A 21406-nucleotide genomic window follows, 5' to 3' on the forward strand; every position below is an offset into this window, starting at 1 on the left:
TCTCAAAAGCAGGACAGAAGCACATCAAATAAAGGGTGAGCACCCTCCCCCCCCCCACACACACCGTGTCCCCAACTCCACTTCGCAATGTGGTGTGTGTTACTTCATTCCAGACACTTAAAAAAAAATGTATTCATACATGCGGGTCTGTATCTATATTTTTAATACTATGTGTTGGTTTGTATAAAGCCCCACTTGATGCTGTAATACTCTTCTGCGAATTGCTTTTTTTTGTTTTCTACTCAAAATACCATGGACAAATGGGGAGTGACTGCTAATGATAAGGTACAGGGCTTTTCAGGGTGATGAAGATGTTCCCGAGTTAGCGGTGATGGCTGCAACGACTTTGGGAATATTCTGAAAACCGCAGCATCGCACACTTTTTAAAGGGTGAACTTTAATGGTACGTGAATTGTATCTCAGTTTTACAAAATAGCCCGGCCGTATTTTCCTGTCAGAACGTATCCATAAGAGCTGTCCAATAGAAGTGCATTCTGAGCCGCGAATGTGAGCCATTCATGTAATTTGAAATGTGCTGGGAAGCACATAAAAAAGGAAAAAAACGAACAGGTGAAATTAGTCTCCATGTATTTAAAATAACAGTGCCTCCAAAATGTCAATCATTTTAACATGCTATCAATGTAAAAAAAAAAAAAATCAATGAGATTTTTACCATCTTTTTTTTGTGCTAGGTTTTCTTTTTTTTCTTTTTAAGATTTTTTTTATTTATTCATAGAGAGAGAGAGAGAGAGGCAGAGACACAGACAGAGGGAGAAGCAGGCTCCATGCAGGGAGCCCGACACGGGACTCGATCCTGGGTCTCCAGGATCACACCCCAGGCTGTAGGCAGTGCCAAACCGCTGCACCACCGGGGCTGCCCTGTGCTGGGTTTTCAAAATCAGGGTTTAACTTTTGAGAGAGAAAGAGAGAGGTAGGAGCGGAGGGCAGAGAGCGAGGGAGAGAGAATCTTAAAAAGATTCCTCCTCTCCTAGTGGGGAGCCCGTCTTGGGTCTTGATCTCAGGGTTCTGAGATCGTGACCTGAGCCGAAATCAAGAGTTGGATGCTTGATGGACTAAGCCACCCAGGCGCCCCCAAATCAGGCTTTTATGTTGAATTTAGGACACATCTCAGTTTGGACCGGCCACATTCTCCGTGTTCAGTTGTCACATGAGGCTGGTGGCTTCCAGCTGGTCTCCACCATTCTTTGGCTTCCTAGTATCCCACAATGAAATAACAATTACTCCTATTTCCTGGGCACATCCTATGTGCTAGCGGTGTGCCGAACCCTGTTCCCGGTGACCCAGTGGCCCGGAGGTTTGTGGGTCAATTTTATAGCTGAGAAACCTGAGGCCCTCGTGGGATCGGTGAGGCCCGCTGGAGGTGCTATAATTTGTGAATCCTGCCCCCGGAGACGGGTGTTTGGGTAGTCTCTAGTTTTTCACCGGTTTAAGTAAACGTGGGCACCTTTCTTGTTCCTTCTCTCCCTTGCTCTCAGCAGAGATGTCATTGTGCCCAGCGGCTAAACATCAGCTTCATTTTGTCTCTATTAGGGACAGCCTTCAAGAGAAACTGTGTGTATTAACTTCATTTTCTCACTCAGGGCTCTCTTTAACTCAGACACGGGCTGGCTCACGCTCATTTGTAAGGGATGTAATGAAGAGCCCAACTCCCTGTAGCTCTGCGTGGCGATAAACCCACTTAGAGGGCTCGCTGAAGTTTATTTACCAGAAGACGCAGAAACTGCTAGAGCAGAGTCACTTGCAACCTCTACTTAAAGCTTAATTCATTAGCAGGTCCCCTCACTGGGGCTGTTTACAGATGGGCCAGTGAGCTTGCAAAGGGAGATCTGGTCTAGGAACCGGCCTGGACAGCTGGGCCCTTCTCTTGGGGCGGCTTGGGGCTTTTAAATGGAACGGTAGGGGTCCCCAGACCAGCCAACTCCAGTCCTAGGGGTGTCCTGGGGTCCCTAGTGAGATGGGGCTGCATTCGACACCTTGAACCCCCTACGATGTGCCAGGGGCCGAGGACAGCAGTGAAACACGCAGGAACCCTGCTTTCAGGACACTGCCAGACAATAGATGCGGAACACACAAAATCTCTAGATGGTGATGGTGGCACTGGGAACAAAGAGGTGGTGGTGCCGTAGCGGGTGTCTGTGTGAGTCAGCAAGACAGAGGGCGGAGAAGGTCTCTCCAGGAAAGCTGAGACCTGAGTGGTACCTACCGAGGAATGTGCAAGAAAGAGGAAGCACAGGGACCTGACTTTGTTGGGGTACAGTCAGGGAGGGCTTCCTGAGGCAGCAGTATTTTAGGCTGAGGCCTGTAGTGTGAATGAGAGCTGGCCAGGCTAAGAGGAGAAAAATAACCCAGGAACAAAACCCGCAAAAGCCCTGGGGTGGAATGAAGCCCGGTGCCCTTCAGGATGGAAGAGCAGCAGGTGGAAGGGGGAGCAGTGGGAGGTGTGGCTCGTGAGGAGGACAGAAGCCGCACCCCGGACCGTGCTCTGTGTCCTGGGATCGAGGAGCTGCTGCGGGCTGGCATTTTGGCATTGGTTGGCAGGTGCGAGTGTTTTACTGTTTTTCAGTGTCTTTGGGGTATTCTGTTCAACAAGTTTTTTTTGTTTTTTTTTTTTTTGTTTTTTTTTTTTTTTTTACTTTCTCTCTTTTTCTGATTTGAACTTCCTCTTTTGGGGGAAGTTTCAGGGCGGTCTCCAGAAGCTGCTTCAAGATGGCAGAGAGAGAGAAAGAGAGGTGTTGGCCTCTTGGGTGCCCTCTGATTCAGGAGGGAAGGGCGCTCAAGGGCCCTCCCGAATGGCTGAGCACTGATACCCATGCACAGGTGAATTCCTGGCCAGGTTCTTTCAGGATCCTGTTTGGTTCCTCTGCTGGCACACAGGACAGGCTTGGCCCGCAGATGAGGCTCATGGCCTAGATGGGAAGAAGTCAAGCCAGCACTTTCTCAGGCCTGAGGTCTCTGTTTGAGTGAGCAAAGGACGATGGCAGAGAAGACACCTGGGTCTTTTAACCGCAAGTGGATTAGATCAGGGGTTGCAAACTGGTGGCCCAGAGTGCTGAATCCAGCCCTCTGATGTGACTGGATCTATCAATATAGTTTTTTAAATGGAGGATTCTCATGAAAAACTCTGAGTTTCTTGCTTATTTAAAATATTAGACTGTCTGTTTTGTTTTTAAGTAGGCTCTATGCCCAACGTGGGGCTTGAACTCACGACCCCGAGATTAAGAGTCACGCGTACCACTGACTGAGCCACCCAGGCACCCCTCCATCAGTAGAGCAGGTGACTCTTGATCTCAGGGTCATGAGTTCAAGGCCCACATTGGGCAAAGAGGCTACTTTTAAAAAAATAAAATAAAATATTAGCAGGTATGGTCGGTCTGGGTTCACATTTCCTAGATGTGGCCCTCCTGTTTACCGCAGTCCCCACCACCACCGCCCACCCCCTCCGTTGTATTCCCCGCACTGAAGCTAGTATCAGGTACCCTTTACCCTTGGGCTTGAACCTTTGATTTTTCTGTCGTCGTGTAGGGATAAAAACAAAACGAATTCTCCAAACTTTGTGTTTGGACTAATGTAGGGAAACACAAACCAGCCAGAGATGCCCTTGGGTTTCATGAAAAAAACATAGAGGAGGCTGTTCCTTTGTAAAAGCAAAGGATATTCTCTTATGTCCAACCTGCAAACACCATGTGCTTATGGGGGAGCCCCCCCACCCCCAGCATGTGCCCTGCCCCTTGTGACCTGCTGGTCTGCTTTCAGCATTCAAGTGGGGGAGGTTCAGATGCCCTGTCTCAAGATGTAGCTCTGTATTCATTTATTCCCCAGGTCGTTACGGTGAACCTGCTGTGTGCCGGGCACTGTGCTGAGTCCGGGGAGAGGCCTGCGAGGCAGAGCGGGGCCTGTCCTCCAGGACTGGCGTTGCAGGCAGGGAGATGAGTGGACCAGTAATGCTCAAGCAGTGCCGTGAGGGACACAGCAGAGGGACTATGATGGAGACACACAGGTTGGGTTGGGAGGGACCACCAGGCCGAGATCCAGCAGCGTGCGCGTGGCCCGAGGGGCAGACGGAGGAACGTGGAGTGGGTGGGCCTCAGGGGCCAAGGGCCAGGGTGAGCAGAGCTGGGCCAGGGGGAGGACTCTGGATTCGATCCTGGGCTCCTGGCCGGGAGCAGGGGTGAGCGGGCCACAGCAGGGGTGATCAGATTTCTGGCCTCATGGCTGCAGGGCCCGAATGCTTGGAGGGGCTGGAGCTGGAAGGGCTGGAGCGGCAGCGGGGCCCACAGATGTGGCCGTCCACGTGGATGGACTGAGTGGGCCACGTTCCTGAATCAGGACCTTCCTGGGGTGTGAGGAGCCCAGGCCAAGGCGGCTACTCAGAAGACCTTTGTCCCCGCAGACCGCCCGGGCCGTGGGAGGAACCATCCCTGGGTCTGAACAGCCTCTTCTCCTAGGACGTGCTTTGGGGGAGGGTCAGCCGGGAGCCTCGGAACCAACCTAGAAGCTTTAAAACAGAGGGGGTCACAGAGATGGGCAATGAGCTCAGTGCCTGTGACACAGGCAGGTTGACAGCGATACTTCTGGATGCTTCTGCGCCGTGGACAGGCGGCGGCTGCGGAGTGAGTGGGCTCCGAGGGGCCACGCCTCTTTCACGCATCTCTAAATAGAAGATGAAGCCAAAGCCGCCTCCTGGGCTGGGGTGGGGCATAGCCAAGGTTGAGAGCGGTGGTAGAGGGCATGGTACCCAAACTTTGCCCAAGACTGGAGTCATCTGGGGATCTTCAAAAAATAATTCTGGTGCCTGCCGCCTGTACCACCACCGCCCCGGGTATTCTCATGTCACTGGCGTGGGCGCCCCCCAGACACTGGGATCCTGAAAGCTCTCCAGCGGGCTTTTAAGGCCGGGGTGACCTAGACTGATCAGTGTGTTGGAAAATCAGTGTGGTTGCTGATTGTGGGGGTCACCTGTGAGTGAGGCCCAGGGCTGGGGGCCTGGACTGATAAACGCTCCCCCGGGGATTCTGATGGTCAGCCCGGTTGGGACCACACACCTCCTACCAGCGGCAGTGGGACCTGCTCCCCTTTTGTGAAGGCCCTGCTTCCAGCGGCCGCCCGACAAGGGACCCTGTTTGTCCTGCCCGCTGCTTTGTCCACAGCACTGAGTGACTTCATGTGTATCAGTTAAAGAAACATCCTTTATGGCTGTGTGGACTCCCCCAATCCTGCTCCTGCTCAGGCCTAGAGGTGGGGGGACGCAGGCTCTGAAGCCGCTCGGCCTGGGGTCGGACCTTGGCCCTGTGCTCGGAGCCCCCTGTGCCTTGTCCGCTCATCTCAGAGGGTGGTTGTGGGTTTGGATGAGCTAATCCACAGGCAGCGTGGGGCGCAGGGTCTGGCCCGTGGTTGGCAGGCTGGGAGCATCAGCTACGCTTGTTCAATCATTCTCCAGACGTTTATTGAGCAGGTACTGGGTGCAGACAGGGTGCCAGGTGCTGGGAGGGAGGATACATGGGAGACGCTTTTGTCCTTAGGGACAGAGCAGGTGTGGGGGTTGACGCACACTAATTGTTCTGTACTGTGTTCGGCGGTGGGGATTTCAGCCCTATCCAGCCCTTCCCTTGTGCTGAAGATCATGAGTTTTCACTCGGCCAGCAGGGCCTCGCGTAGGCCTAGAAATCCGGGGTTCACTCTGTGACCCGCGTTCGTGAGCCCAGCCTAGGTTCCAGTTTTTGGTTTGCAGAACACAGTGGCTGAGCACACGATCCGCATGAGCCACCCTGGGTTCTGAATTTAATCCTTGGTGCCAGTGTGATGGAAATTTGGCCTGTGGGTTCTTTCAAAGTAAATTGGAGTTGGTTTTGCTTTTAAAATAAGTTTTGTTGGGCAGCCCGGGTGGCTCAGCGGTTTAGTGCGGCCTTCAGCCCACGGCCTGATCCTGGAGACCCGGGATCGAGTCCCACATCGGCCTCCCTGCAGGGAGCCTGCTCCTCCCACTGCCTGTGTCTTTGCCTCTCTCTCTTTCTGTGTCTCTCACAAATAAATAAAATATTTAAAATAAAATAAAATAAGTTTTGTTTAAAAAAAAAAGTATGTGCGCATGTCAAAAAATCCCAAGGTCTCGGTGGCCAGGGAGTGGTGAGGGAGCTCCCTTGCAACGAGTTCCCGGGCCCTTTGAGGCTCTGTTCCTGTCTGTGGCCCCTTCCCCATCCCCACCTGTAACATGCCATTTGCGTATCGTGCTTTTTTTCACTCAGTACGTCTTGGAGATCTTTCCATATGAATACATAGAGAGCTGCTTGCTTATTTTTAGCTGCTAAGCAGAATTGCATTGTCTGGATTACAATTCAGGCAGCCATTCCTCTATTGATGGGCCTATAGGTTACATGGATTTTTTTCCTCTCAGAGTCTGTTGCAAGAGTATCTCTGTACACACATCATTTTGCACTTGTGCAAATACGTCTGCAGGGTAAATAGCTAATGGGGGAATTCCTGGGCCTAGGGGTACCTGTGTTTTAAATTTTGGTCGCTGTTGCCAAATAAACCCTTTTGGAGACTGGGGTCAGGGCAATTATAGGGTAGAGTGGCAGCCCTTTCTGGACACTCAAACCTCCAGGTCAAGGGGGCTTCGAGGGCTGGATGGGAGCTCTTGTTGGCTGGCTGGGGCCTGAGAGGAAGGAGTTCCCATGTCCCCTCTTGGGGAAGGGGGTTGTCACCTAATGTGCCGGGTCCTTCATGGTTTGCAGTTCCACCAAGCACTGTCTAGAGAATCGCCCCTCTGCTCTCCATGGCCCTTGCTCCTGCTGGCCCCCAGCTCCCGGGGGCTTCCTACTGTCACTCCAGCCCTTCCATCTAGGGCACGGAGATGGGGCTGCTTTTTCTGCCTCCTGTCAGGCTAGTGGGAGACCTTTACTTTGCTGTCATCTGAAGGGGCCACCGGGACTGCTTTGGGAGAAGAGGTGACATTCTTGTTTGCATGCCCAGGGTGAGGGCAGGCCCTGCAGTCCTTGGGCCAATTATTTTTTGCCCCTGTTGCATACTGGGGGACCCCAGCCCCGCCTGGCCAGAGGATGCCGGAGACACGGGCAGACGCAGGCTTGGTGTCAGTGAAAGCCGGAAAACCCTCCCTGGAACTCAATGTGGCTGCAAGTGGGTGTCCTCTGGCTGGCACTGTGATTTGATTTGAAAAATGCTAAGTAGTTGCCAAATTCTAAAAAGTGGGAGCTTTCTCATAAAAAATCCAATGTCTGGCTTCTCTCAAAATGTTGCAACAGGAGGTCTAGGTCTTCAGTGGCCCTGTTCCTGGCCTAGCTGAATGGACCTTGTGGTTTCCTAGGAGGACTCCCGTGCGTGTGTGTGTGCGTGTGCGTGTGTATGTGTAAACAGCATTATTATGATATAATACATATACCATACAATTAAGGTGTACAATTTTATGGGGTTCTTTGTTATTGTTGTTGTTTATCCACAGAGTTTTGCAACCATCAACCCAAATCAGTTTTAGGACATTTTCATTACCCCCAGCAGCAACCCCATACGCTTTAGCTCCTGCTCCCCAATGCCCCTCATTGGTCTACTTTCTGTCGCTGAATTTACCTGTTCTGGACAATTCATATGTGCTTGGTTTTGTTTTTTTAATTTGTTTTAAAGATTTTATTTATTTATTCATGATAGTTACACAGAGAGAGACAGAGAGGCAGAGACACAGGCAGAGGGAGAAGCAGGCTCCATGCAGGGAGCCCGATGTGGGATTCGATCCGGGGTCTCCAGGATCGCGCCCCGGGCCAAAGGCAGGCGCCAAACCGCTGCGCCACCCAGAGATCCCTGTTTTTTTAATTTTTTAAAAAAGATCTATTTATTTTAGAAAGAGAGCATGAGTGGGGGAAGGGGCAGAGGGAGAGGGAGAAGCAGACTCCCCACTGAGCACCGAGCTCCATGTTGGGCTCCATCCTCCGACCTTGAGATCATGACCTGAGCTGAAACTAAGAGTCTGATGATCACCCAACTGAGCCACCCAGGTGCCCCATATAGCCTTGTGTTCTGAAGACACAGATAGAGCAGAAGTTTCAAGGCCACATTCAGCCTGCAGACAGGTTTATCTGTCTGTCCTACTGTGTTTTATTTTGTGGGGGGTGGGGTTTGAATTCTCAAACTGGGAAGTTTGCATAAATACCTGCATCACTCTCTGTCTCAAAAAAACAGGTTTGGCACATTCCCCCTGGTTCACTCCGCTGGGGTCAAGTAGCAGCTGCCTCCTTTAGATGGAGGTGGGGTCTCCTCTTAGCCACAATCCCCACCTCTCCCTGTTGTCTCTCTGCCTGGAATCTGAGCATTAGCTGCTGTTCATTATCCTGCTTGTGCTACTGTGTTTCTTAGAGAAAAGTAGAAGGTCTCTTCCAAAAGTGAGAAACTGAAAATGAGCAGCGTGCACAAAACACATTCCCTTGTATTCACTTTTCCTGCCTGGCTTCTGTGTCCATTGCATTTGAATGTGGAGACCTTGGTAGGGTCCCAGTTACTGCCATCTTTTGTACGGCTGTGGCATCTCACCGAGAGTAACCCAGAGAAATTACTTCATTGACACTTCTCAGCTTCCATCTCAAGACAGACTCAGAGGATTGTTTTTCCCCAATTTTCAAATGGGAAACCAAGGTGCAGAGAGATGTCAGCGTGTAGTTAGGAACACACAGCATAACATGCAAGGGTGAGACTGGAGAACCATCTAGGCCCCACTGGGAGGGCGCATTTCTTCCTCCTTCCCTTGCTCACTTTTTTTTCCTTCCCTGCTCCTCCTTCCTTCCTTTCCTGCAACAAATATTTCCTGGGGGCACTGAATCGGGTACCAGTTGCTGGGTAACCTACCACCCCACATCTCTGTGGCTGAAACCAACCACCATATTGTGGCGCAGGATTTTGCAGGTCTGCGGAGCTCATCTGAGTGGTTCTGTTCCCGAAATGCTGGCTGGGCTTGGTCAGGGGGCTGCATGCAGCTGGAAGGTTGGCAGTGCTGCAGCGTGGCCTCATTCGGGTCGGGCACTTGGTGCCGGCTGGGGCGTCTCAGTTCTCCACGCGGCCACCCCTGTCCTCTGGCTTCTCCAGCAGCATTGCCTGGACTAATTCGCATGGCCATGGTCTTCCAAGAGGGTGAATCAGAGGCTGCAAGGTCTCTTCATGTCACAAGGCATTGTTCCCACCCATTCTGTTGGTCAGAGCAAGACATGGGTTGGGCCAGATCCAGGGGTAAGGAAGGGTGAGTGAAAGGCTCTAAGATCCCTGCCCTCTAGGGGCTTTCATTCTGGTGGGGGAAGATGACAGGAAACAGGTAAAGTATATAAGACGTAAAAAAAAAAAAAAAAAAAAAAAAAAAAAGTATATACGATGTTAGTGATGGAGGCTGAAGAGAGAAATAAATTGGTGTAAGACAGGGAGCGGAGGGGACTGCAAGGCCAAGGAAGGCCTCACTGAGAAGAGACAGTTGAGCAAAGCCTGAAGAAAGTGTGTAGAGAGCTTTGTCAGTGATGGGTAAAGCAGATGCAAAGGCCCTGGGGTGAGGACAATGCTTGGTATGTTTTGTGGGGAGTGAGCTGTGGACAGTGAGGTTGGAAAGCAGATGGAGGGCCCAGATGGTGTAGGCGAGGCCTCTATTAAGTGTTTGCTGAGGACAAGGGAGGACTTTTCTTTTTCTAATTAAGATATAATTCATGTAACATAAAAAACTTACCATTTTAAAGTGTACAGTTCAGTGGTTTTTAGTACATTTACTATGTTGTATGAATATCACCATGACTTAGTTCCAGAGCATTTCTGTCCCCTAAGAAAGAAACCCCATGACCATTAGCACTGCTCCTTTCATTCTCCCTCTCCCCATCAGCCCCAACCCGTGATCTACTTTCTGTCCATGGACTTGCCTCTACTGAATATTTCCCCTGAAAGGAATCATGTAGTGCTTGGCCTCTTGTGTCTGGCTTCTTTCACTCAGCTTCATGTTTTCGAGGATTATCCACACTATAACATGTATCAGACCGACATTCCTTTTTATGGCCACATAATATTCCCACGACATGGCACATTTTGTTTGTTCGTTCATCACCCAATGGACCTTGAGTTATTTCTACTTTTTGGCTATCATGAATAATGCACAAGTTTTTGTAAGAACCTCATGCTTTCAGTTCTCTGGGCTATATTGCTGGGTCACAGGGTGACTCTGCATTTAACCTTTTGAAAAAATGCCCAGGGACGCCTGGGCGGCTCAACAGTTGAGCGTCTGCCATTGGCTTGGGACATGATCCCGGGGTCCTGGGATCAAGTCCCACATTGGGCTCCACGCAGGAAGCCTGCTTCTCCCTCTCTTTGTGTCTCTGCCTCTCTCTCTCTGGGTCTCATGAATAAATAAATCAAATCTTAAAAAAAAAAAAAGAAAAGAAAAAGTGCCCAGACTGGTTTCCGAAGCAGCTGCGCATTGTCACGCTCCCAGCAGCGGTGTGCAAGGGTTCCACATGCTCAACGACACTTGTCATCTTCCATTTTTGTGGCTGTGGCCATACTGGTGGTGGTGAGGCAGTACGGTGGAAGTTTGCCAGGTGAGGAGGGCTTAAGTTTTGACAGGGCCTTCCAGGGGAGTGGACTGCAGTGGGGGCCAAAGAGGAAGCAAGGAGCAGCGAGCAAGGACGGTGCCTGGTGCCGGGGTGGTGGTCAGGCAGGTGGACAGAAGAGGTTGTCTTTGGGCTAATTCTGAAGGCAGAACAGAGAGGATTTGCAGACACACTGGCTGGGGTGGGCCGAGAAGGGATGGTGCGTCGAGGATGCTCCCAGGTATCTGGCCTGAGCAACAGACGATGGAGTTTCCACCTGTTAAGCTGGAGAAGACCGTGGCGGAGGGTCTGTTTGTGGGATTTTTTTGGTGCCTGTCACTTAGGGGCAGGGGCTGTCCCATTTTGGCTTTCTGGCACACCCAGCTGGGAAGCTTGGATTGGCACTTTGGGAGATTTATGTAAGAAGAAAGTAGATGCCATGTGTTGAAAATGCCCTCCTGCCATCCCCACCGGCAGTGCCCTGAATGTCCCTCTAGGTGAGCCATTTGCTTTCTTCCCCTTGGAGCAGGACAATTTATGCCCAGGGAGTTGCACAGGATGGCGAGGGCATTCATTTTGCTTATGGGCTGGTTAAAAAGGCGTGTGGGCTGCAGCCTGCAGGACTCTCATTTCTGAGGCCACTTAGGGGATTATCTTGAGAGAAAATTGTCCTGTGAATGATTTGTGGGCATGGCGGGTTGGCTAATCCCGAGCTCCTTCCTGTTGGTTGGGAATGTCTCGGGGTTGTTCCTCCTTAGCTGGCCAGCCAGCAGATGCTTTCTCTGCTCTCTCCAGCTGCCCTGGAAGGTGGGGATGGGGGTGACAGGTGAGGATGGAGACTGTAGCTGACAGTAGCTCCTTCTCCAAAGAGCCTCCTGGTAGTTGCAGACTTCAGACTCCCAGTGCTCAGGGTCAGATGTGGCTTCAGTGTTTATTAGCTGTGTGACCTTGAGCGAGTGACGTAAGCTCTCTGGTCCTGTTTCTCAGTCTGTACATAGGGGGAAATCACAGCACCTGCTGGATAGAGTTCTTGGGAGAATCGAAAGAAATAATCCAAACATAGCGATGGCCCATTGTTTTTATTACCTAGAGAGAGAGATGCGTAAAGCAACTGCTTATTATGCGCCTACTGTGTGTCAGCCCTCCATTAAGTGATTTAACCACGTTCATTATGTGAAGTTAACCTCTTTTTTTTTTTTAACTTATTTATTCAGAGAGAGAGAGAGAGAGAGAGGCAGAGACACAGGCTGAGGGAGAAGCAGGCGCACTCTGCAGGGGGCCTGATGCGGGACTCGATCCCAGGACCCTGGGGTCATGCCCTGAGCCGAAGGCAGGCGCTCAACCACTGAGCCACTGGGCGTCCCGTGAGGGTAACCTCCTAACAGCCCTCCCACATGCGTGTGGCAGTTGCTGTCACGGGGGAGCCATCCAAAAGACAGAAGTCAAGCCCTTGAATGAAGGTCCCACGGTTGGCAAAAGATAAGATGGGATTTGAACCCAGGACTGACAGGCCTCCTTTCTGAACCTGCCCGGTAGGTGGAGATGTGCTTCCTCTGGGCAAAGAGCCTCAGGCCCCGCTGGGGAGGGGGTGGCCCATCCAGGGTGGGTGTGGGCTTCTGTGTCTCCCCGCAGCTTTGGCCTTCCTGAGCGCAGCTTTGGCCTTCCTGAGCATGTTGGGACCAGGTCCAGGGCGGGGCGCCTAGGTCTGCACTCTGGAGGGAGTCTCCCCTGCCCCTCTACTATTCTCCTGTCTCATCCCTTCTGCCATCAGAAGGAAGCCACCAGCCTTCCTGTCCCCCATCTCTGTGGCTTCTGGGCTCTGTCTTCCCTCCTTAGTGCTTGAAGGGCTTTTTTTTTTTTTTTTTTTTTTTTTTACTGTGATCTTACTTTTTGGAGGTGGAGAGAACTTCCTGTGTGTCTCTCAGGCCTGCCTCCGCTGTGGTCCCCTTCACCGTCAAGCCTCCCCCGTGCAGGCCCAGAAATAGTCCCAGCTGTGAGATGAAGGTTCCAGAGTTTAAAATTGCAACTCGGTACTATTTTTACTCCAGCCGGAAAGATGTTTTTTTGCACAGCCGTTTATTTTGTTGTGGTAGCGACGGCTCCTGCCACAAGCAGCAGGCCCTGGGTAAACATCTCTCCCGGGACAAGTGGGTGAAGAGGGGAGCCTTCAGGTGTCGGGCCGCGGGTACCGGGCCTGCCCAGAAACGTCTGGTGTCGCCTCCCTGGAGCAGAACCGTCTGGCCTGGGGTAAGCCAGAGCAAGTGGCTCACGTGCTAGGCGAACTCTCTTCCTAGATGCCTGGTCATTACAGCAACAAAAGAAAACACAGGTATTTTAGAAGTCATGAAAAATGGTACATACTTGAGGGGAAATGAGGTCCAAAGTAATTTTTGCACAAGCGACTTAAATGGGGTTGTAAATTGGCAGACCCTTTCCCGGTCATGTTTGGCTTGGCCCGTGCTTGGTAGCTCATGAATCTGTGCTACCACTTAAAAATTGGGACATTTTCCATAAAATTAAAATTTCTGGCTCCTCTTGAAACATGGAAGGCCCTGGCAGCCCCGAGTCTGTGTTTACTGATGGCTGCTGGAGGCTGGCTGTTCTAGATTTGGGCAGATGACCATGAGCCCCGGCGGCCTGCTTTGCTCATTTATGACCCTCATTACGTTACCGCCCAGCCCTGGTACCTAGAGTTTTGGACTGAGTAAAGCATTCACGTCTCCCTGGTCAGACCCTGTCCCCCAATTCCTGCTCCCCAGGGCCAAGCAGCACTACTGATAGATTTGCCAGGTGAACCACAGGACACCCAGTTAAATCTAAATGTTAGACTGAATAATTGTTTAGTGTAAGTACGTCCCCTAGCTGTTAGCAGTTTGGTCTGTGTGGTTCCAGGCCTTTCTGTTAAACCGCGTCCATTCTTAAGTCTTCTGCCTCATGTGTTAACATCCACAGTGTGTGTCAGGGGACACTTCTCGAAGTTGGTAAGAGCAGGCTTTGGGGTTGTGGGCGTGGCGACCCTGGCCCTACCCCTTGCTAGCTGTGTGATCTCCAGCAGGCTTGCCTCACCCCTGGAGCCTCGGTTCCCTCATCTGGACGGTTCCCTCATCTGGACGAGGACGATGACGGGATGATTAGGGTAGCTTTGTCCTGTTTCCTGCTAGTGTTCGCTTATCTCCTCTCTGGTGAAAAGCTGCATGGAGTGGATGGTCCACGGTGGCTTTAACCAGTCCTCCGTCCACAGGCGTCAAGATCGTGGCCAGCTTATCACTATTTTAAGTGACGCTAGGACAGGTTTTGAAAAGGGAAAGGAGGTCTGAAGGGAACTGGGCAGATAATCCTAAGATTTAGTTTGCTTTTAAAAAAAAAAAAGTGAAGGGCGTTTGTCTCCCTGGAAACCACTTGCTAATCTCCAGAATATTGTCTCTTTCCAGGCGAAGGAGGTGGAGGAGACCATCGAGGGGATGCTCCTCAGGCTGGAAGAGTTTTGCAGCCTGACTGACATGGTGAGTGCCTGCCCGGGAGGCGTGGGTGTAGGCCCAGGCCAGACTCCAGGCCCATCCTGGAGTTTTCTGGGGAAGCCATTTTATTTTGGTGGTGATTTAGCAACCAGAAGGAATGGGGCAGCAGCCAGCGGTGAGAGGCAAGCCGCGTGCACACTCTCTCTCACACTCTCGCTCTCTCAACACCAAGGCTTCCTGAGGCGGCCATCTTGGTGGCGCCCATCCCCCCCAGATGGCTCTTATTCTACCGAGGAGCCCGGAGTGGGCCACCAGGTGGCACTCTCGGGCACCGATGTGGGGAGCCGTTCAGCGGGGATGCTAAGACTATATTTAACTTTCCTCAGCTCTGCAAGGTCCGCCAGGCAAACATGGAGACAGCCAGGAAATGGCTTCGGGCCTGCAGGGCCTAGGTGGAGCCTCTTCCCAGGCTGTAGCCTGAGGCAGGGTTGGGCATCAGGCTCCTTCTCCAATCCTTTTGCTCTCTCGTTTCTGCCTCCCACTCCATTTTGTTGGATCAAATCCCCTTGGCTGGGCCCAGAAGAAGATGGAAGATGGTTCCTTAGGCGCCCAGAAGACAAGGTCTCCACTCCAAATTATGTAAAAACCTTCTCTAGATCTTTGTGTGCCCAGGATGGTAGCCAGCCAGGCGTGGGGCCCTGAGGAGCAGTGATAGAATTTTCTGGAAGCTCTCAGCCACCTGGGTTTAAGGCTTCTGCTCAAAGGCCCAAAGGGTAAAGCTCCATGTTGTGATCAGGCCCTGCCTCGGAGCCGAGGAAGCCCAGCTGGGAGCCAGAGGGGTAGATTTGTGTCCCTGTGAAGCACATGTCTGGAGAAGTGTTTGTGAGAGCCCAAGGGAGTAACAGTAACGGCAGCCCTGGACGTTTATTGAACACCTACTTGGCACCAGGCACAGCGTGAGGCGTGTTTTCCATATCACCTCATTTCTCCTTGAAGCAGTGCAACACGATGGGCGCCGTGTCCTCCCCATTCATTTAACAGATGGACCTATCTCGTGTCATCCATCCTCTGGGGACCCAACAGTGAACAGGACAGAAATGTCCCCAGCAGGACCTGTGTGTGTTTTTCTCTTGAGAACCCATTTTCTAGTGTGGGTGTGAGTCCAGGTGGGAGCCGAGTAACGAGACAGACTTTGAACAGCTCATCCTTTCTTCATCACCAGCCATTGGGCACCTTCCCTGACTGGGTGCCACGGTGAGCCTGAGGATGCAGAGTCTGCTCCGTCTCTGTCTCTCTCTCTCTCACACACACACACACACACACACACACACACACACACACGCCGCTGCCTACGGTCAGGGCTGTCATCTGGCGTTGAAGCACTAGCCTGAAGGTGTATTCAAGGTGCAAAGGGAGACTGCAGAGGTTTTGAAGAGAGAGAGGGGGTCTAGAAAGAACTGGGCGCATGATCCTAAGACTTAATTTGTTTAAAAAAAAAAAAATGAAGAGCAGAGGCGTTACATTCTGCCTGGGAAATCGGGAAGGCTTTGCAGAACAGGTGGTGATTAATTTGGGGCTTGAAGGAGGAAGAGAAGGAATTCAGCCACTGGGGAGGGCGAGCGTCCAGGCAGAGGCTCTGACCTGCAGGTATGGTGTGCTGGGCACAGTGTAGACTGTGGGGGCCCAGAGGTAGGGGGCGGGTTTGGAAGAGGGGTGGACTGGTCACCCAGGGACATTTTGTTCTCATGTTTCAGCCATCCTCCTCCTCAAAAGGAGACCCACTATCTGCCTGAGGGGGGAGCTTGGGATGGGAGCCAGCCTGGATGGGGAGAGGGCCCCAGCCACCCTACCTTAGGAACTGTCAAGGCTTCCTGTGGTTGGGGGGAGAGACCTGTGTGTGTGTCACCTGGAGGCCAAGGTGTTAGGCAGCCTCCTCTAACTAGAAGCCTGGAGATGCATTTATGCAAAGATTTTAATACTGAGATCACGCACGTGACCCATGGACTCAGGCCTGCCTGTGGATATGTTGGATGTTTCTGGAAGGAAAAGAAAATGGAATTTGCTGCTGACATTTATAGAACATCATGCAAAAACTTAGGCTTTCTGGCTTCTTTTGGAAGGAAAGCTCCCCTTGGGTGCTTGCTCCTGCCTGGCCAGCATCGGCCAGCGTTGCATAGTGGCCACCCCACTGCAGACAGCATGTGAGCTCGCCAGCCTGTCACCATCCACTGCTCCCGTGGGGGCTCCCTGACTCCTTGGCCACCAGCCAGGTACGTCCATCACGTGCTTGTGTGTTTTATGGCAGAGTATGTTTCTCTGTACTTTGAGCCTTGCTGAAAGCAGGCAAATATAACCAGACCCAGAGGGTCCTGTGTTTCAAGAAAGGGAAGAGAGTGGGTTTCCCATGGGAGTGAGGACCATTTCATGAGTTTATATAGAAACGAGTGTTGCCTGACTTAATATAACGTGTTTAGAACGATGCTTTCATGGCCTCTGCCACAATGGTCAGTGCTGATGCCATTTAGGTTGTGGAAATCCTCCTGCCCCAACAGCTGATGCTTAGTTTACCTGGCGTGTCTGCACACATGGCACAGAGAGCGGTGTCCAGCTCTCAGCCTCGGCTCAGGACCTTCGTTTATCTTTTGATCCGAGATAGGGATGAGTGGGGGCCTCTGAGGAGCAGGTGACATCACACCATGGACATTGTCCCCCATGTCCCTGCTTTGGCCTTTGGAAACACTGACCAAGTTAGAGATCTGATCTGAGAGAGGCCAGGCTCCCTGGTACACAGTCCAGAGAGAAGCTGCTCCATTTCCGGTAACATCAGGCCATTAGGAACGAGAGTCCAGCTTCCTGTCTGATGCATTAACTCCACTGCCAGCCTGTCCTTGATCACTCTGTGTGACTGGGATTCACTACCCTGCGTGCGCCTGCCACCTGTTTAGACCTTAGATGTCATGCCAGTTGCTGCCACTTTGAGCTCTGACTCTTCCTGCTGTAGGGCCTTGGGCACAGCACCTCACCTCTCTGTTCCTTTCTTTTCTCTTCTGCAAAATGGAGATAATGGTCCTGATTGTCCGTGGCTGCATCAGACTACCCCAAAACTTAGTGGTGTCGAACAACAACCAATGTATAATGTGGGCCAGGGCAGGGCACAGAGGGGATGGTTCATCAGAGCCACGTGCCGGTTGCTGGGGCAGAGATGCCCAGTGTGGCTCCACCTCTCACTTGTTGACGTCTGGGCTGGGTTGGCCGGGGACTGGATGGTGTAATCTCCCTGTGCAGCCTCTCCTCAGGGCTAGCTTGGGCTTCCGTAGCGTGGCATCTGGCCTCCCGGAGCAACCGTTCCAACAGACGGGAAGTGGAAACCACCAGATCTCTGGAGGCTTGGGTATGAATATTGACACAGTGTCACCTCTGTCATATTGTATTGGTCCAAATAGTCACATAGTGCACCCAGATCCAAGGGGAGAGGACATTAGCCCCATGTGTTCATGGAAGGAATGGAAAGCCCTCTTTCATCTACCACAGATGATGGTAACCTCCTCCAAAGAGTTATGGTGCGGACTCCATGAGCGAGGATGTGCCCTCTACGTCATCTGTACTGACCACCATGAGAAAGACCGACAGTACCAAGTGTGGGCGGGGACGTGGAGCAGCAGAAACGCTTGTTCACTTGCTGGTGGAAATGCAGAAAGGCACAGCCACTTTGGAAACAGTTGGGCAGATGCTTATAAAGGCAAACATGCACTGGCCCTACATCCCAGCAATTCCACTACCAGATAATTACCCAAGAGAGGAAGACGAGAGTCCGCAAAGATTTTTACGCAGATGCTGGGAGCAGTTTTGTTCGTGATGCCCCAAACCAGAAGCAACCCAAATGCATAGGAACAGAGTGCACACAGCCTCTTGGATGCCTCTCACATGAAGCCCCGTGGAAGGAGCCAGACACAGAACACAGGGTGGGGGAAGTCAAATGGTGGTTTGCTCGGGGAGGGTGGTTATGACCGGAGAGAGGCACAAGGGGACCTTCTGGGGTGATGGGGTGTTCTACGCATAGGCCTGGGCGATGCGAACACACGTACAGATTCACCCAGCTGTCCGCTCAGGGCCTGAGCACTTCGCTGTCATTTACATTCAATTAAAAATAATTGCATAGCAGGGTGCCAGCTCTGTATGAAGTGACCCGTGATGGCGGCTCCTGGGGTCACCATCATCATGACCAAAGCACCAGGAGGTCATGACGCCAATGAGCGTGTTCTCTGGAGTTTGGGCAGCCTGTCCGGGCCCGCAGAACCCCACCCCTGGCAGGGAGCAGCAGACTCCTACTTCGCCCACATGGATGGAGAAAGTTCCTTGCTGGCCTTGGGCCAGCACTTGCATTTGGCACTGATGTGTGTGCTTGGGTCAAGTGCATTTGGCTCCCCTTCCTGGGGGCCCTGAATCATCCTGGACAGTCGTCTTTGCTCGGAGATAACCCCACATCCGCTGCCAGGCCGGCTCTGGGTAGGTGGGAAGCCAGGCCCGGGAAGGCTCTGTGGGGACCCCAGGCCATAAACCCAGCCAAGGCTTTGTCCCTGCAGAGGCCCAGACAGCATTGATTCTTCCCTGACCTCTCCTTGTTCTTCTCAGCCGCGTATGAGGACGTGCTATCTCAGCCTGTGACGTGACCCCATGAAGTGGGTGTGAGCAAAGAAATGTGTTGGGGAGGCTCTAGGGTGCGGTAGGCACTCTGGTTAACCAAAGGGGCAGCTGTGGCCCAGCTCCAGCCGAATGCTGTCACGTGGGACGTGGACTCCCAGGTGGCCAGGACACCTGCTGTTTCACCAGAAGCTAGAAATCCGGGCTTCTAAGGGAAATATCCTTAGTTTTAGATTGTGGCGCCTCGCTTGGGCGTGCTTTGGTTTTTCAGATGTGATGCAGGCACGCGTGAAGACCTCTGGTGCCACCGGGAGCCTCAGACCAACCTGGATTGGAACCTTCTAGCTCCCACCAGGTAGCTGTGTGACCTTGGGCCGCCTCATTTCCTTTTTCTGTCTTTGCTCAGTGTCCTCAGCCACGAAAGGTTGAAGACGAGGTAGTTTCTGATTCACAGGGCCTGTTTTCTGCAGGCGAGGGTGCCCCGAGGGCTGGCATCATGCCCCTCCCACCCTTACTTCACCTCCAGTTCCCAGCTCCTGGTGGAACCACAAGAAAGGGTTGGGGGCCTTTCAGACCCCCAAGGATTACTCTCTATTCCGCCCTCCCCAGGCACATGCAGCCTGCCACCCGGGCAGGTGTAATAGCTCCCTGGAGCCCCCAGTAGAGGCGTCTTCATAGAGAGGTCTTCTTACCCGGCCCCAGACCCCCTCTTCCTTGGGGTCCTTCAGAGCTAGAGGAAGGGAAGGGCGCACTCCGTGAACCTCCTCTCTCAGCCTTCCCTTCACTCCAGTGGGTCGCTGGGACCAGACCCTCCTGATTTTCCTTGTTCTGGTCCTATTTGTTTCTTTAGAAATTAGCAGAAAGGGGGTGCCTAGGTGGCCCACACAGGTTAAGCATCTGCCTTCAGCTCAGGTGATGATCTCAGGGTCCTGGAATCAGGCCCCACATTGGACTCCCTGCTCAATGGGGAGCCTGCTTCTCCCTCTCCCTCTGCCCCTCCCCCTGCTGGTACACACTCTCTGTCTCTCTCTCTCTCTGTCAAATAAATGAATAAAATCTTAAAAAAAAAAAAAAAACTAGCAGAAAGAAAAGATTCATGTTTGATCCACTGTGTTCTGACCTTGCCGTGAGTTATCTGTTCTTTGTTGTATCACTGCACCTTGGTGATTTCTCCAGAGCTTACTCTTGTGAGGGATGGTTATGTCTCTCGAAATTGGGCCTTGGCAGAAAAAGGGAAGATATCGAGGGCTTTATCCTGTCAAGGGTAAAAAATGCAGGTACCTGCAGGAGCCAGGCAGGATCTGGACCTGAGTGGAGGGGGCAGGGGTGGGGCATTAGGGAGGAGTGGCGACTGCATCGCCAGAGAGCTCATGCCCCACCTGGGGGAGCAGCCACTGCTCAGCTCAGCCTTCCGTGCCTGGGAGACGTAGGCCGGAGGTGCTGACTTGTAAGACACATTGCAAATTTTCAATCACTTGAATATTTTATTTATCTTATTTTTTTTTGAATATTTTATTTAAAAATTTTTTTTATTTATTTGAGAGAGAGGCCTGGAGAGGCCAGGTGAGAAAGATGGAGGGAGCGAGGTGTGTGTGAGCAAGAGAGAGAGAATGCCAGTAAGCTGGGGGGACAGTCCTCTGTAACCCTGTCTCCAGAGTGACATCTCTCCTTTTGGGCTGAGTCCTCTCTGTTAGAAGTGGGTCGCCAGGGCCAGTTCACAGGCCAGGGGAGGGGATCATGCAGCGGGTGTGAGGGGCTAGGCTTGGTCCTTGGGCCCTTAAAGAAAATAGAGACATAGGTGTCCGATTTCAGTGATCAAGGGAAGGATGTGGCTTCATAAAGGTCATAGCCACTTTTGGAGCCCTTCCAAGCAGAAGAAATTGAAACTTAAATGAGATGCGGTGTGTGGGAAATGAGTGCGGTGTCGGCATGCAGGGCGCACTTGGATACGTGACAGCTGTGGTTTTCATTCACATTATTATGAACGTTAGTGATTATTATAAACTTATTAGTATGATTAATTTCAGTGCAGTGAAAACTTATCTCAACCTGGGTTTAGAGGAGAGATTTCGATTCTTTCCATTTGCTCCAGTGAGGTGGTTTGGAAAATGGGGCCCGTTCGTTTGGGACTGGTATTGTCAGGTGTTTGTGGGGGAAACCATTAGTGGTTTGGTAAGTAACACCGGAGCCGGTCTGGGTCCCCCCCCCACCCCCCAGGGGCTCTGGGCTGTTCCCAGCCCATCCCCATGCAGGGTGCCGCTCGGCATCTTGGCCATCCGCGAGGGCTCTGCGGACCCTGGGCGACCCGAGAGGCAGGCAGGAGGGTACCAGGGCAGAGGGCCTGATGAGCTGCTTTGTTTCTTGCAGATCAGAAGCGACACTTCACAGATCTTGGAGGAAAACATCCCACTCCTCCAGGCCAAAGTGACGGAGATGCGTGGCATCTATGCCAGAGTGGACCAGCTAGAGGTGTGTCCAGGACCATGAGCGTTCTTTGCCAGATCTGTGGGCTTGTTCTGGCTCTTTCATCCTCTCTTCCAAAATGCTGATCTGGCGTTGAGAGTGTCGGTCGTTACACCCAGTGCAGGGGGTCGGTGGCAGGAGGGGGTCTATGCGTACGTGGTATTTTTAAAAATATGACAAATAGGAATTTATATAAAGTACCCCACATAATACTTAGAGTGCTTTTTATAAAAATCTGACTTTTAAGCCGCTTTTGGAAATTCAGAA

General features: G+C 52.0%; 1 protein-coding gene across 1 annotated transcript in view; it reads left to right on the forward strand.

Moving 5' to 3' along the window:
* The window catches only part of BCAS4 (breast carcinoma amplified sequence 4), a 55733-nt gene that overhangs the window by 778 nt on the left and 33549 nt on the right, over window positions 1–21406 (forward strand). The window contains 2 exon segments of the mRNA XM_077873576.1: window positions 14009–14080; window positions 21044–21145. Of these exon segments, the coding sequence (XP_077729702.1) occupies window positions 14009–14080; window positions 21044–21145 (174 nt within the window).

The sequence above is a fragment of the Canis aureus genome, chromosome 26 (genome assembly GCF_053574225.1).
Source record: "Canis aureus isolate CA01 chromosome 26, VMU_Caureus_v.1.0, whole genome shotgun sequence".
In the NCBI taxonomy this organism is placed as follows: domain Eukaryota; kingdom Metazoa; phylum Chordata; class Mammalia; order Carnivora; family Canidae; genus Canis; species Canis aureus.